At 42.0% G+C, this 17,784-nt stretch overlaps 1 protein-coding gene across 1 annotated transcript in view; it reads right to left on the bottom strand.

Annotated features, from left to right (window-relative positions):
* Positions 1-8,889, bottom strand: part of LOC139394532 (ER membrane protein complex subunit 2) — a 68,445-nt gene extending 59,556 nt beyond the window's left edge. Inside the window, exons 1-2 of the mRNA XM_071142626.1 lie at positions 8,810-8,889; positions 4,691-4,804 (exon numbers count right to left, since the gene is read on the bottom strand). Coding sequence (XP_070998727.1) covers positions 4,691-4,804; positions 8,810-8,849 — 154 coding nt within the window. The 5' untranslated portion in view covers positions 8,850-8,889. The remainder of the gene's footprint in view (positions 1-4,690; positions 4,805-8,809) is intronic.
* Between the last annotated feature and the right edge of the window lie 8,895 nt (positions 8,890-17,784).

Below are 17,784 nucleotides of genomic sequence, written 5' to 3'. Positions count from 1 at the left end.
CACCGTCGATGAAAACAGCGGCAGGCCTGATCACCGACGACAAGACAGCCTATAGGGAGGTCAGACACCTGGCAGTGTGGTGCCAGGACAAAAACCTCTCCCTCAACAGCCGCAAGATGAAGGAGCTGATCATGGACTACAGGAAATGGAGGGCCAACCAAACCACCATTCACATTGATGGTGTTGTAGCGGAGCGGGTCGAGAGCTTAAAGTTCCTCTGTGTCCACATCACTAAGGGTCAATCATGGTCCACACAAACCAACAGTCGTGAACAGGGCAGGACTACGCCTCTTCCCCCTCAGGAGGCTGAAAAGATATTCATAAAGTTCTACAGCTGCACCATTGAGAGCATCTTGACTGGCTGCATCACAGCTTGGTATAGTAACTGCTTGTCATCCGATCGCAAAGCAGTAGAGGGTAGTGGGTATGACCCAGTACATCACTGGGACTGAGCTCACTGCCATCCAGGACCTCTATACCAGATGGTGTAAGTGGAAGGCCCTAAAAATTGTCCAAGATTCCAGAGATTCTATATTACCGCACGGCAAGCAGTACTGATGCACCAAGTCTGGAACCAACAGGACCCTGAACAGCTTCTACCCCTAAGCCATAAGACAAATATAAATATACTGAACATATATTATACACAAAACATGTAAAGTTTCATGAGCTGAAATAAAAGCTCCCAGAAATGTTCCATACACACAAAAGCTTATTTCTTCAAATGTGTTTATGTCCCTGTTAGTAAACATTTCTCCTTTGCCAAAATAATTCATCCACCTGACAGGTGTGGCATATCGAGAAGCAGATTGAACAGCAAGATCATTGCACAGGTGCACCTTGTGCTTGGGGAAAATAAAAGGTCACTCTAAAATGTGCAGTTTTGTCACACAACGCCACAGATGTCTCAAGTTGAGGGAGTTCGTCCTACCGCCCTCACAACCGCGTGTAACTACGCCAGCCCATGACCTCAACATCGGACGTATTTACCTGCAGGATCGTCTGAGGGGGGGGGGTGGGGTTGCTGAGGAGTATTTCTGTCTGTAATAAAGCCCTTTTGTGGGGAAAAAACTCAGGCCGGTTGGCTTGGCCTGGCCCACCCATGGCTGGTCTCTCTGACAGAGCTCCAGAGTCCCTCTGTGGAGATGGGAGAACGTCAACCATCTCTGCAGCATTCCACCAATCAGACCTTTATGGTAGAGTGGCCAGGAGGAAGCCAGTCCTCAGTAAAAGGCACATGACAGCTCGCTTGGAGTTTGCCAAAAGGCACCTAAAGACTCTCAGACCATGAGAAACAAGATTCTCTGATCTGATGAAACCAAGATCGAAGTCTTTGGCCTGAATGCTAAGCATCACGTCTGGAGGAAACCTGGCAGGGACTAGTCAGGATCGAGGGAAAGATGAACGGAGCAAAGTACAGAGAGATCCTTGATGAAAACTCCAGAGCTCCCAGTACCTCAGACTGGGGCGAAGGTTCACCTTCCAACAGGACAACAACCCTAAGAACACATCCAAAACAATGCAGGAGTGGCTTCGGGACAAGTCTCTGAATGTCCTTGAGTGGCCCAACCAGAGCCCAGACTTGAACCCTGATTAAACATCTCTGGAAAGACCTGACAGAGCTTGAGAGGATCTGCAGAGAAGAATAGGAGAAACTCCACAAATACAGGTGTGGCAAGCTTGTAGCGTCATAACCAAAAAGACTTGATGCTGTAATCGCTGCCAAAGGTGCTTCAACAAAGTACTGAGTGAAGGGTCTGAATACGTATGTAAATGTGGTATTTCAGTTTTTAATAAATCAGCCAAAAATTTTAAAAAGCAGTTTTTCCTTTGTCATTATGCTGTATTGTATGTAGATTGATGAGGTTAAAAAAAGTGGAAATAGTCAAGGGATACTGAATACTTTCTGAAGGCACTGTATGTATGTATGTATGTATGTATGTACAGTGCCTTGCGAAAGTATTCGGCCCCCTTGAACTTTGCGACCTTTTGCCACATTTCAGGCTTCAAACATAAAGATATAAAACTGTATTTTTTGTGAAGAATCAACAACAAGTGAGACACAATCATGAAGTGGAACGACATTTATTGGATATTTCAAACTTTTTTAACAAATCAAAAACTGAAATATTGGGCGTGCAAAATTATTCAGCCCCCTTAAGTTAATACCTTGTAGCGCCACCTTTTGCTGCGATTACAGCTGTAAGTCGCTTGGGGTATGTCTCTATTAGTTTTGCACATCGAGAGACCAAATTTTTTTCCCATTCCTCCTTGCAAAACAGCTCGAGCTCAGTGAGGTTGGATGGAGAGCATTTGTGAACAGCAGTTTTCAGTTCTTTCCACAGATTCGATTGGATTCAGGTCTGGACTTTGACTTGGCCATTCTAACACCTGGATGTTTATTTTTGAACCATTCCATTGTAGATTTTGCTTTATGTTTTGGATCATTGTCTTGTTGGAAGACAAATCTCCGTCCCAGTCTCAGGTCTTTTGCAGACTCCATCAGGTTTTCTTCCAGAATGGTCCTGTATTTGGCTCCATCCATCTTCCCATCAATTTTAACCATCTTCCATGTCCCTGCTGAAGAAAAGCAGGCCCAAACCATGATGCTGCCACCACCATGTTTGACAGTGGGGATGGTGTGTTCAGGGTGATGAGCTGTGTTGCTTTTACGCCAAACATAACGTTTTGCATTGTTGCCAAAAAGTTCAATTTTGGTTTCATCTGACCAGAGCAACTTCTTCCACATGTTTGGTGTGTCTCCCAGGTGGCTTGTGGCAAACTTTAAACAACACTTTTTATGGATATCTTTAAGAAATGGCTTTCTTCTTGCCACTCTTCCATAAAGGCCAGATTTGTGCAATATACGACTGATTGTTGTCCTATGGACAGAGTCTCCCACCTCAGCTGTAGATCTCTGCAGTTCATCCAGAGTGATCATGGGCCTCTTGGCTGCATCTCTGATCAGTCTTCTCCTTGTATGAGCTGAAAGTTTAGAGGGACGGCCAGGTCTTGGTAGATTTGCAGTGGTCTGATACTCCTTCCATTTCAATATTATCGCTTGCACAGTGCTCCTTGGGATGTTTAAAGCTTGGGAAATCTTTTGTATCCAAATCCGGCTTTAAACTTCTTCACAACAGTATCTCGGACCTGCCTGGTGTGTTCCTTGTTCTTCATGATGCTCTCTGCGCTTTTGACGGACCTCTGAGACTATCACAGTGCAGGTGCATTTATACGGAGACTTGATTACACACAGGTGGATTGTATTTATCATCATTAGTCATTTAGGTCAACATTGGATCATTCAGAGATCCTCACTGAACTTCTGGAGAGAGTTTGCTGCACTGAAAGTAAAGGGGCTGAATAATTTTGCACGCCCAATTTTTCAGTTTTTGATTTGTTAAAAAAGTTTGAAATATCCAATAAATGTCATTCCACTTCATGATTGTGTCCCACTTGTTGTTGATTCTTCACAAAAAAATACAGTTTTATATCTTTATGTTTGATGCCTGAAATGTGGCAAAAGGTCGCAAAGTTCAAGGGGGCCGAATACTTTCGCAAGGCACTGTATATGTATGTATGTATGTATAGTGCCAGTCAAAAGTTTGGACACACCTACTCATTCAAGGTTTTTCTTTATTTTTTGTATTTTCTACATTGTAGAATAATAGTGAAGACATCAAAACTATGAAATAACACATATGGAATCATGTAGAGACCAAAAAAAGTGTTAAACAAATCAAAATATATTATATATTTTAGATTCTTCAAAGTAACCACCCTTTGCCTTGATGACAGCTTTGCACACTCTTGGCATTCTCTCAACCAGCTTCACCCGGAATGCTATTAAATTAAATGGTGTGCCTTGTTAAATGTTGGGACTCTTTTTTTGACCAATCAAAAACGATGCATACATTATATGACCGCTTGAGTGGACAGTCTCCCATTGGACTACCAGTGAAAAGGGTGTAAACTGAACCGGAAGGTGTTAACAAGTGTATGGTCGCTCTCCTTCTAAGTAACATGTATTCAATGTCTTCGCAGCATAACACAGGCCTAATCATATCTCCAGCAGGTTGGTTCCCTGTTATTCTATGCCTGTACAAAGGAAGTCGGTACTCCTTGATTCCATACTGAATTAATTCACCATTGGGAGAACCAGTCATTTTCTAAGAGATTGATGCCCTTCCTTGCTTTCATGAGCAGAGAACTGTGACAAGACCAAATCAGTCATAGGCCTACTGCACAACCTGTTCTAGCAATCATGTTGCAGAGAAACTACAAACCATAGCAGTCCATATAAAATCTAGATTGGAGTATTTGCATGTTTTCTGACAGACTGAGAATACAGTATATTAATGAATGTCCCCTTCTGCCACTAAATGTAGTCAAAATGGAACATGCTGCCCAACTGTAAATGTTGGCTTTGTGTATATCTTTGATGCCTGAAAACACTATACACCTCCATCACCAAAATGTCTAGCCTCAAAGTTGACATCCTTCATATTATAATGCTACTTTTTCTTAAATCAAGAATGAAACCAAATTGACAAATCAAGTCCTTGGCTCCCAAACATCTTGTGATGGATGGCTAGTGTTGTGGATCATTGTGTAGAAACAGATTCTGCCTACTACAGCAGCACTAGAAATTGGTCTGATGTGAATCTTGATTTAATACATATGTACTTACTGTCATCTCCAAGTTTGGATGCATGCTCATTTATCAATTCTTCACCAACATCCACGATTTGCTCACTGTTTCTGTGGTTATCCTCCCTCCACTTCCGCAGCTTGTCTCTCATTTCTGTGAACACAATGATCAAAACATTCCAATTATCAAAACTTGCTAAATAGCACAACAGTAGTGGATGGTAATGATCCTGAACCAGCAGCCCTCTACTCGAGTAGGCAGTTCAGTGCACACTTTTTCTGGTTACTGGTCCAACTCTCTAAAATCTGGGCTACCTACTGGTTCCTGACATACAGTGCCTTCAGAAAGTATTCAGACCCCTTTCTCCACATTTTGTTGTGTGGAATTAAAATGGATTTGTCATTTGTCTAACACTAATATATCTTGATTACATAAGTATTCAACCCCTTGAGTCAATACATATTAGAATTACATTTGGCAGCAATTACAGCTGTGAGTCTTTCTGGGTAAGTCTCTAGAGCTTTGCACACCTGGATTGTACAATTAGTTTGGCTGAGATAATGGATGGGCTGGACATGCCAGGAGAGGAGTTTGGATTGGTCTGCCATGTAGCTTGCGTCTGTCTAAAACGTGAGCTGTTCAGTATGTGATGACAGTCCTTTCTACCGCGACGTTTTTGAAAGATATAACATTAGCCATCGAGAACTACAAAAGTTTTGCTACTTTTCTCAACATCATTGATGACCCCAATTTAGCAGGCGCTATCGACAGATCAATTGGATAAAGTAATGGGCTACTTCCTGCACACGCCACAGTCAGTGTGAACCGGAGTGACTTGACACAATGCTGGCCAGACAAGAGGTGTGCTCGTAAACTCACTCTGGCTATGTACTCCGACAGAATAACTGATGAATTTACGAACGCTCAACATTCGTTGAATATTGCCGGAATAAGTAAACCTTCCTAAAAAAACAAACAATTGAATTGTTGCCAGCAGCACAGTTAGTCACCAACACTCTGGATAACATGAAAACAGCCTAACCAGGTCTGCTAAGGCGAGTAAAATTGTCAGAGTGAGATTCTCTCTCATTTGTGTCCGGAAGTAGTCAATGTTAGCTTGGGTGCTTGACTGCCGTTGTAAGGACAGAACGCTCGGACCAACCCTACTGAACAAACCCTCTGAATTTACGAACGGACAATCTGACAACGCTCTGAATTTACGAACGCCCAGAGGTCACTCTGGCACTCCATATTGAATTTACGAACACACCCAAGATGTAGCTACAAACAAAACTTAGTTAAATGGTTCCAGTCTGCCATGAAGCGTTCATCCATGTATACAGTTAACCCACTTCACTGTAGCATTTACGCCTTATGTATCCTATGCATGTGACAAATAAACTCTGATATTATTTGATATTGCGTGTTTACCACATGGCCTCACAAGTGAATCCTTAAAGAGATGGGTGGGGCTAAGGCTTAAGAGGGTGTGAACGATGCTGAATGGGTGTAAAGACCTCGCCAGAAGGTGTACCAAAACATTCAAGGACCATTTTCTCAAAAGTGGGTTTACAAGTTTATCAACTTTCAAAGCAGAAGAACTTTCCCATTGTTCCTCAACTGCAGTGTATGATATACCATTTTCTAGCTCGGAGTCTACTTTAGTCAATGTAAAAAACACAATTTCAAATGTTGCTACATAAGACCGAATCAAGGCGATCGGTCACATATTTGGCCTGTGGTTAAGCTCCATTCTGTTTCTTTAACACCCATAACATGATGCAGCCACCACTATGCTTGAAAGTAGGGAGAGTGGTACTCAGTAATCTGTTGTATTGGATTTGCCTCAAACATAGCACTTCATATTCAGGACAAGAAGTTAATTGCTTTGCCAAAAGTTTTGCAGTATAACTTTAGTGCCTTGTTGAAAACAGGATGCATGTTTTGGAATAATTTTATTCTGTACAGACTTCCTTTTCACTCTGTCAATGAGCTTAGTATTGTGGAGTAATTACAATGTTGTTGATCCATCCTCAGTGTTCTTTCACAGCCATTAAACTCTGTTTTAAAAAGTCACCACTTGCCTCACGGTGAGCGGTTTCCTTTCTCTCCAGGAACTGAGTTAGGAAGGATGCCTGTGTCTTTGTAGTGACTGGGTGTACTGATACACGATTCAGAAGTGTGATAAATTCACCATGCTCAAAAGATATTCAATGTCTGCTTTTTTCTCTTTTTACCCATCAATCAATAGGTCCCATTCTTTGCGAGGCATTGGGAAACCTCCCTGGACTTGTGGTTGAATCTGTAAGATAATTATATATGTGGGGTACAGAGATGAGGCAGTCATCAGGATGTCATCCATTTTTACCTCAGAATGTCTATAGCCTACACAATGACACAAGATCAATTGCTTAAAAAATATCAAAATCTTTGGGTTTGTACTATTGATTTTGTCATATGCGCTGGGGGTCGCAGGTCTTAGAATGCAGTTACCCCAAACGTTTGCCCCGTTATCGATGGATGTGATAAACAAAAAGTGTTGCATGGCTGTGTGCTTAGGGTCGTTGTCTTGTTGGAAGGTGAACCGTCTCTCCCTATTCTGAGGTCCTTACCACTTTGGAGCAGATTTTCATCAAGGATCTCTCTGTACTTTGCTACGTTCATCTTTGCCTAGATCCTGACTAGTCTCCCAGTTTCTGCCGCTGCAAAACATCCCCAAAGCATGATGCTTCCACCACCATGCTTCACCATAGAGATGGTGCCAGCTTTCCTCCAGACATGACGCTTGGCATTCAGGCCAAAGAGTTCAATATTAGTTTCATCAGACCAGAGAATCTTGTTTCTCATGGTCTGAGAGTCCTTTAGGAGCCTTCTGGCAAACTCCAAGCGGGCTGTCATGTGCCTTTTACTGAGGAGTGGCTTCCATCTATCTAGGCACTCTACCATAAAGGCCTGATTGGTGGAGTGCTGCAGAGATGGTTGTCCTTCTGGAAGATTCTCCCATCTCCACAGAGGAACTCTAGAGCTCTGTCAGAGTGACCATTGGGTTCTGGATCACCTCCCTGGCATTTTTTGGTACCCTTACCCAGATCTGTACCTCGATACAATCCTGTCTCAGAGCTCTATGGACAATTGGCATGGTTTTTGCTCTGACATTCACTATCAACTGTGAACCTTATATTGACAGGCCTTTCCAAATCATGTCCAATCAATTGAATTTACCACAGGTGGACTCCAAGTTGTATTAACATCAAGGCTGATCAATGGACACAGGATGCACCTGAGCTCAATTTCAAGTCTCATAGCAAAGGGTCTGAATACTTATGTAAATAAGGTATTTCTGTTATTTGTAAATTTACTAACATTTCTAAACGTGTTTTCACTTTGTCATTATGGGGTATTGAGTGTAGATTGCTGGGGAATTTGCTGAGGGGTCTGAATACTTTCCAATTTGGACACTTTAAAACGGTATTTTGGCATTGTGCTATTTATCAATGTCTTGTCAACAGGAAACAGCATCCTTTTAAATGTCAGTTTTAGTAATTCAATTACATTTACAACATTAATGGCCAATGGTATTGTACAAAACTAATCAGTTAACTGTTGAGACCCAAAACGTGCTGTGATTTATTTTGACGTTAGACAAATCACCTAAACGGGTGATTAAACGGGTGATTAAACGGGTGACTAAACTGCCTATTAGTAGTATCCATTGCAAGACCGTGTATTTTAGCAAGCCAGCTAGAGGCAGAGCGACAACAGACTGCTAGCTAACTTAGTTATAATCAGATGACAGGCGTAAGGTACTTAAACTGGCTAGCTAGTTTAGCATGCTGTGTATCCTTAAACCCACACATGCTGTGGACTGTTAGCTACGACAACAAAAACAGATTAATCAATTCTTAACGTTAGCTAGCTAACTTCAAAATAAGAAATCCAGGCAGAAATAATGTGCTAGCTAAGTGGCTATCTCGTATTAGCCAGCCGAATTAGCTAGCGAACAAGTCAGCAGCTGGCGTGATGAGATGGCTGGCACATACGCAGCTACATCCGCCGAACGACGGCTAAAATGCACTACGTCGAATTACACAAGGATTTAGCAACCCACCGTCGGTCATACAGTACAGTACATTAAAACGTTTAATCGTCTGTGTTTACCTTCCCAGGTTACGTCGTACATTTCTGACACCGACGCCATCGCTCTTGGCAGCACAGGTTTAACGTCATTGAACTGGGTGTGGTTTGTCTCTGCTGACCCTTTTGAGCACCGAGTAGTGTCACCACAAGTGACCATCCGTCGACAAGCTCGACAATAGTCAAACATGTTTTTGAGACATGTTAAATGTCTTTTGTTCATTTCTATGGACTTAAATATTTCTGCTGCTTCCGTAGTTTTCCCCCCTGCTATTAATATGAGTGTAATACAAATGGTCAAAGACTCCAGCGGTACCGGGAGCATCAAGTCGAGGTCCAAGAGGCTAAAGAGCTTCTACCCCAAGCCATAAGACTCCTGAACACCTAATCAAATGGCTACCCAGACTATTTTCATTAAATTATGATTATGATTGAGTGGTGGGGCGTAAAATGTCGATTTTTATTGACATGAGAAGAATCATGGAAGTCAAATAATTTATGATTAACGGGAATGGTAAGAGAGGTAAGGATAAAATTGTACTTTTAGCATGGCTTGCTCAAAGGCTGTGTTTTAATTGAGCAGGCAAAGCTATCATGGATGTTCACTTTGAGGCAGTTGTTCAATCATTGGGGTAATTTAATCCTACTATCTGATGCATAGATTGCTTAAATTTAACAATTGACACTCAGAGCAGACCACAGTTTCAACGCCTAGCAAAATCTCACTTTAAGAGGATCATAACAGACTGGTTAGCATAAGAGTTATGACAGCGCTAGATGTGGGACTAGATGTAAACAAAAGCAATGCATGCACCCTTTCCCCCATCACACCCAGGTATTAAATCTGACAACGCTGATTTACACACTGCTTCCAGTTATTATTCATGTAACTGGGCCTAAAATTACCCTGTTTCAACCCACCACAAAACAGGGCTTGAACCGTAACGCTATCCCTCCAGAGGTTTAGGTCTCCGAGCTCTGCAATGCTGCTCACACTAAATGTATATTAATCTTACACCTAGCTTTCACGAGGCCTGGTTAGATTTGTGGTTGTTACCAGGGAGGGCTGGAAAGGGGTCAGAGATGCTGTATAGTCTCACGCTTAGTTTTGTAATTCTTTTTCTTCTGAGGTAGGTTAAGCAGAATGTCAGCAGTAGAAGACTTGTGTGTTGAAAGCACATTTGAGATGCTGTGTTGTCCCTTTCTTGTCTTGATTTCCCTCTCAAGGGGCCTCTGACTGTCCCATGTCTCTGACTTTGTAAGTTACACGCCACACTCCACTACCACATTACACACTTGTTGAGGTGGACTCAGCACAAACTCACTTACAGAAACATTTCAGAATCCTGATGTCATCCCTAGTACCGCTCACTGCACTGTAGATACTTTGTTAATGTTCTATTGTCTGAGGTCAACAGGACTATGTTTTTTTTACAGGACACTGCCATTGTAAAAAGGCAGAGCATGGTCATTATTGGGCAAGTACAAGTGTACAAGAGGACTATAAAATGTCATCATCTCTGTCAGGGATACAAAAAATAACATTATGTGCGGTTGAACTTACGTTCAGCTCAAACGATCCGTGGACTTGTAATTTTCAAGTCTGCACATGGCAGTCAGTTGATATGTGGTCGGGTTTTTGCTGGAAACCAAAATACTGAGGCGACCACATTAAAACAAGCAAACACTGTCCTTCAGGGTAAAGGGCTTTCCCTTCTCTGCCAGGGTGCTGTTAAAGGCCAGGGCCCTGCTCTCTTCCCGACCTGCACCAACGACCAGAAAAGACGGTGGGGCCAGACTCAGAGGACGAGGTCATGGTGGTAAAGGCCCTCTGTACCATGTACAGATTTAACAAGCTGTCTTTAACATTGTCAGCATGAGATGCAGCTGTATCTGGAGTGAAAGAAAGTAGTGAAAGAAAAAAAAAAACATCTCAACATACGGCTGCTGTTTACCTTGGAGAGGGTCAAGCTAGAATGTCACGATGAGGAGAGATCAATAGCAACTGTCCTGAAAACCCAATTTGTGCTCCTTGACTGCTGCTTACGTAGGTTTTCATGCTGCGAGAGCCCCACATATGGCACATGAGATAGGCAATACACTGAGTGTACAAAACATAAGAACAACTTCCTAATATTGAGTTGCACCTCACCCCATCCAATTTTGCCCTCAGAACAGCCTCAATTCGTTGGGGCATGGACAACTACGCTGTGTGTTCTACGGGGATGCTGGCCCATGTTGACTCCAATGCTTAACACAGTTGTGTCAAGTTATCTGGATGTCCTTTGGGTGGTGGACCATTCTTGATACACACAGGAAACTATTGAGTGTGAAAAACCCAGCAGCGTAGCAGTTCTGTACCCCCACTGTATATAGTCTCGCTATTGTTATTTTACTGCTGGTCTTTAAATACTTCTTACTTGTATTTCTTATTCTTAACTGTATTTTTTTTTAACCGCATTTTTGTTTGGGACTTGTAAGTAAGAAATGTATTCGGCGCGTGTGACTAATAAACACGGGAAACTGTTGAGTGTGAAAAACCCAGCAGCGTTGCAGTTCTTGACTGAAACCGGTGTGCCTGGCACCTATTACCATACCCTGTTCAAAGGCACTTACATATTCTGTCTTGCCCACTCACCCACTGAATGGCACACATACACAATCCATGTCTCAATTGTCTCAAGGCTAAAAATCCTTCTTTAACCTGTCTCCTCCCCTTAGTCTACACTGATTGAAGTGGATGTAACAAGTGACATTAATAAGGGACCATAGCTTTCACCTGGTCAGTCTATGTCATGGAAAGAGCATGTTCTTAATGTTTTGTCCACTGTATATATTTCTTTCCTTTCAGTCTCTTTTCCTTGTCTTCAAAAAGACAGGCTTACAGTAGAAACACTGCACAGGCATTATATTTTTATTTCTGACAGAAGCAATCAGAGTTGGCAATCACTAAAATGAACAGTTACGAATGAACAGTGCTCTGCGGTTTTGAAACAGTTCCTGTTAGTTTCCAGCCTTTTCTTTCTTTTTCACCGGTGTTATACGGTTGCGGAAAATGAAGACAGATGCAATTAGCAACAATGTTTGGGCTGAACCCTCTGGAGCCAGCTGTGCTGTGTCTGCTTTGAAAGCTGACTACAACCCCTGTCTGACCAAGTTGCTTTCAGCTCACCGCGAATCACTCTCTACAGATGACTTCAGCACACGTTGCCTCTGATGATCTCCTCTCCGTAGCACCCTTTCACCTTACCCTTAGCCTGCGTGAGAGGCCCAGAGCGGGAACACTGTGGCCCATCACAATTTAGCTACCTCACTCTCTCACTCACTCTCCCTAGGTTTCAATGCCAAGAACAATATTCAGCTCAATGTCAGCCCCCGCACAAGTAATTGACATTACTCACACAGTTAGAAGCTCAGGATGTATGGCTCCCCTGACACCTAGTGTAGTAGCGTGATTGCTCATAGTGGAGTAGTGTATTACCACATGCAGTACACAATGTGTTGCTGGATTGGATTAATGTCCACCGTTCTTTCTCATTAAATTCATTTTAAACAAGTTTAACATCACCAGGCAAGAGAAGAATCTTAAAAGACTCATTCTCCATGTGTGTTCAGATGTGTTAACCCACAAGTAACCCACTGCAATTTAGGCATGCATGAAATGTCCCATCAAGATATGGGTTGATTTTAGAGGTACAAGATCAACTAAATTCCTGATTAAGTATGAGCCTTGAAGCTGAATTCAGATTTCCTTGACTTCATCCTAGTAGTTGAGCAGTCTATTCAACAATAGTGTGAGAGAAATGTTTGATCTTTCAATGCCAACCTTTATTTGAAATGTTTTTTTTTAAAGGTGCTTGATATGATGCTGCAACATGGAACATTATTTCTTCTGTATCAGTTACTGTAATCTTTATGAAAGGATACAGATTCAGTCTTTGAATTTTGACTTCTTGCGCACATATGATACGCCACACAGTGACCAATCTGTCATCTACTGTAGAGAGCCTCTTTAATGTTTGGATGTTGATTTCCTCGTATAACTTTATACTGGCACTGATTAAGATCAGGAAAAAAAAGTTTACTCTTGAGTAGAGCCTACATTTGAGTATCCTTTAAGAGCTACCCTCACAGATGGTGGCCCTTCTCAGTAACGGTATCCTGAGCAGTAGTGGTCTGACCTTTAGCCCAAAGCTATTGCTACAGCTTGAAACATGGAACACTTCTACATCCTCCCGGGGGTCAGAGTTGAGGTTTACCATTTAGAGGAGTTATGGCCCTTTTCACTCTCATAATTACTTTCCTCCAATTGTTTTGAGACTGGTTTTCTTCTGAGCCTTCAACTAAGTTACATAAATACATGCAACTGCAATCATTCCAGAAATTCAGAATCCAGATGAAGAAGTATAAATGAATCCCATCCCAACTTCGGCAGAAGCCATTGCTAAATAGTATGTTCGTGGAGTTATTGGATTTCACATTTCTTTTCCAGTAAGAATGTCCATGACCACACATTTGGAGATAACACGGCATTCCCTGTAATGTCATGTTTTCAGAGAAAATTGCAGAGGGGAAATCAAGCTATGCATATCATGAGGAGTTAGCATGGCAACAGAGTTTAGTGAGGTACTGTAGAGTTGGGGCCGAGCGAGTCAAATATTCTCTCTCTTTTTCTGAGTGGATAATATTACTGAGGTGTACCAACTACAGGATTCCAGCATCACATGAACATACATCCTTACAACACACACACACACACACACACAGCTTCTCCTCTGTCTTTCCTAAGACATAATATGACACGTGGCCACGTGAAGATTCTCCGGGGTTAGAAAAGTATTTACATGTTACTCTTGGTGTAAAAAGTGGACATGTGCTGTGCAGATGCTCTGCCATGCTTGGTGCAACCGGGTGCCTTTTGCCTGAGAGTTTGTATTGTTTTCTAGCCCCCTGGCTCGGTCGATAACCCCGATCCCACTGCCATCGAATCGGACGCTGCCGATGTCAGCATTGGGCTCTGGATCAGGAGTGTGGGCTGCTGATTTATAACCTGACACAGACCGCGCGCGAGGTGATGCATATCTAAAAGAATAATTGAAATTCATATGAGACACTGGCATTCAGATTGAGAGGAGATGCTTGGCTTTGCAACATCCAGCACAGAGACATTTGTCTTCAGATCGTTTTGATTTATTTTTTGACAGATATTAGAGAGAAGAGAGGCTGGTGGTGGGGGTCTTTGGCACTGTCTGCCTTCATCCCTCTCTTGGAATCGTTTACTGAGGGGTTTTCAGAGAACTACAGAGCTGAGGTTTTTCATGGAATCCCTGGCTTATCACTATTGGCCCTTTAAGTTGATCCAGTTAGGAAAAGCTGATAAGTATTTATCCTCTGAAAGACACACACATCAAGAGCTGGATAATTTTTCTGCATGCTGAAATATGTTGTTGTTTCTGACAGCATCCTTTTATTGGACTGGGATATACTGACTGATGGATCTTGTGTGGCCACAAACCCACACAGTCTCCAAAGGCCTCCGCCTATAGCGTTCACAACATTTTCATTTTCATTCAAGGAAACAGAAATGAGCATGTGGATCTGTGTATTTACGGCAGTTATCAGTGTAGTGTTTTACAAGGCTCCACTCTGGATCACTTTCTTCATTAGAATGGCTGTGTGATATTGCTGTGTCTTGCTGGGATCTCCTCATTAGTTACGTGTTTTTGCCTTTCCTACATGGTTTGGTTGACCGAGAAGCACCTTGGCAGTGGTCAACTAGACTAAGATACAGTCAGAAATATAGCCCAGCTTATATCGCTGATTTGGAGACCACCCTGCCTCCCTCACAGAGATTGAGTGTGATGCAGAACAAGGGGGAGCCTTGCAAAACACAGAGAGAGAGTGTGGTCTCAGGCCCTCCAGCTGGAAAGGTCTGCTTTGGGTTGACCCCAACGTCCTGGTGCTGTCTCCAGAGTCTGGCTCCAAGGTTCCAGTTTCTATCCTAGTCTGTCAAGATCTTGGACTAGGCCCTCCAGTTCTGGACGGTCCAGACTGGAACCCATCTAATGAGAGAACAAAATAAATGAGGGGTAAATACTTGTGTGTGCACGTTTATTTTAAATGCTAGTAAAACTAAGTGCATGCTCTTTAACCGATTGCTGCCTGCTGCCCGACGAGCACACCTACTCTGGACGGTTCTGACCTAGAATATGTGGCGAATTACAAATACCTAGATGTCTGGTTAGACTGTAAACTCTCCTTCCAGACTCACATTAAGCATTCAAAATGAAATCTAGAATCGGTTTCCAATTTCGCATCAAAGCCTCCTTCACTCATGCCGCCAAATTTACCCTTGTAAAACTGACTATCCTACCAGTCTTTGACTTCGGCGATGTAATTTACCTGTATCAGGCCCTAACTACATATCCGTTGCCAAACCCACTGGCTCCAGGTCATCTATAAGTCTTTGCTAGGTAAAGCCCTTATCTCAGCTCACTGGTCACCATAGCAACACCCACCCGTAACACGCGCTCCAGCAGGTATATTGCACTGGTCATCCCCAAAGCCAACACTTCCTTTGGCCGCCTTTCCTTCCAGTTCGCTGCTGCCAATGACTGGAACAAATTGCAAAAATCACTGAAACTGGAGTCTTTTATCTCCCCCTCTAACTTTAAGCATCAGCTGTCTGAGCAGCTTACCAATCACTGTACAAGTACACAGCCAATCTGTAAATAGCACACCCGACTACCTCATCCCCATATTATTACTCACCCTCTTGCTCTTTTGCACCCCAGTATCTCTACTTGCACATCATCATCTACACATCTATCACTCCAGTATTAATGCTAAATTGTCATTATTTTTGCCTCTAGGGCCTATTTATTGCCAACCTCCCTACACTTCTACATTTGCACACACTGTACATAGATTTGTCTATTTTCCTTTAATTTTGTGTTATTTACCACGTTTGTTTATGTGTAACACTGTGTTGTTGTTGTTGTCGCACTGCTTTGCTTTATCTTGGCCAGGTCGCAGTTGTAAATGAGAACTTGTTCTCAACTGGCTTACCTGGTTAAATAAAGGTGCAAAAAAAAAAAAAAAAAAAAAAAAAAAAAAAAAAAAAAAAAAACACCTCTGAGTGTGAAAAAGTGTCAGAGTGCGTAGGCGTGCTTTCTGCATTCACAAGTACATTCTGAGGAGTCTGCATCACAAAGATTCCACACAGAAGTTGTAAAAAAAAGTAGCAACATTCGATACTACTAGGGCTACTATTGAGAATAGTTCTGCCTTCCGCAGTCACGTTACCGCCCATTTCCATACACAGTGAGTAAACACAACATTCAAGAAGATTCCAATATGATAGGCTAGACCACCTTAGTTTTGGGTAGTACAGCACTTTTAACCTTTGTCGCAGCCGGCCCGCCAGTGAGGGTATATATCTTTGGATGTCAACTGTGCACACATGAGCATGGGCTGTGAGCTATGAGCTCACTCAGCGCATCAGTAAAGTACAGTAGCCCTATAAAATAATAACATTCAAAATGTGGTCTGCCCTGAAGTCGATAGACCTCAGAGCAGTGTTCAGGTCCAAGAAAAGCTCAGGTTCAGTAACCTCAAATGACTAACGCGGGCAGGTCCCCTTTTGCTGTGTAAGTGTTTCCCTCTTGTTGGAACCTCGATGTGTTAATCACCTTAGCTCTCACAGTTTCCTAAAACTTCCACCAAGCCACAATTGGGTATGATTCACTGTAAAACACATAGGCCTAATTCTGCTTTTCAGAGTAAGGAAATAACCCGCTGAAAAAATCCAGCAAGGGAAGGTGATCACAGCTTTTTGCGTGACTCTGAAACCTGATAGATGTTTATTTGGTGTAAATTGTGCAGTTTGTGTGATGACTTCAATCAAATGAAATTTGCATGCTGCATAATTCAAATCCAGCACAGTATCCTCTTAGTGTCCTACTAGGGGGAAATGTGAATAGCTTCTGAAATAAAAAATGTTCCCTTCAACAGAAAACTGATTCCATCTTAAGAAAGAGTATTCCCTTGCTTGAATTTTTCCAAAATACTCCCCAGGGCACCTTCATTAAAATCACTGGCTGGTTGAAATAAGAGAAAACAAAACAATTTAGTGTTTGAATCACTCTTTCAAACACAATATTCGTTGTCAATTATAATTTAGCTTGTGCTATTTAACCTATGGTTGAAACATATTTATTGGCTGTTGTTTGCAAATGTTAGGTTTTGCCTTCTCCAGACTAATTTGCAAATTTATGTACCATGGTGTGTTTTGTTGGGTATGTTTAATAAAATAGGTCAAATACAAAATCTGCAATCAAAGTTGGAAGAGAAGAACCAATCGTATCAGGGTTGGTTGTCATAATATTTACACTTTCACTTTGCAAAAATATATCCCTATATCTTACGATTTAAAAAACTGAGGAAGACAAATCTTAACATAAAAAATATAAAAGACTAAACAGTGCACTTCTTCTGAGTAAAACCAAACCACTTAGTAATAGCTGGTAATTTCTTCATAATAAACCATGAATAATGTGCCAGTTTTTACTACTTGGACTCCCAAGAGGTAAAACTGGCAAATAAGTGAATATGCAGAATTTGTCAAAGCACCATTTTCCCAATGCTGTTCAGTCAGTGGTGATCCAAATGATAAAAAACATTAGGCTATATCATAAAACAAAAAAAGCTATTTTTAGAGTGAAGTCACTGCTTGGCCTACAAGTATGTGAGCCAAATGGAAGTATGGCTGCCAAATGGAGGCATGTCTGAAAGATGGGTCTATTCTTTGGCAAATATTTTATCCACCTCAGAACTGGCTGTGTAAATATAGTTTACCATTGGCCAAAATAATGCAAAATGATCAGTGTGTCAGTTATTGATGATTGTGAGAACTCAAAATGCAATGTTGAGGGAAATGAAAGGTTTAAATCACTCCCTGAAAAAAATAACAAACTAGCGAGCATCTAGAGATCAAATTA

This window comes from Oncorhynchus clarkii, chromosome 3 (assembly GCF_045791955.1).
Source record: "Oncorhynchus clarkii lewisi isolate Uvic-CL-2024 chromosome 3, UVic_Ocla_1.0, whole genome shotgun sequence".
NCBI classification, from domain to species: domain Eukaryota; kingdom Metazoa; phylum Chordata; class Actinopteri; order Salmoniformes; family Salmonidae; genus Oncorhynchus; species Oncorhynchus clarkii.
The sequence above is the reverse complement of the archived record's forward strand: the minus strand, read 5'-3'. Positions and strand labels throughout refer to the sequence as shown.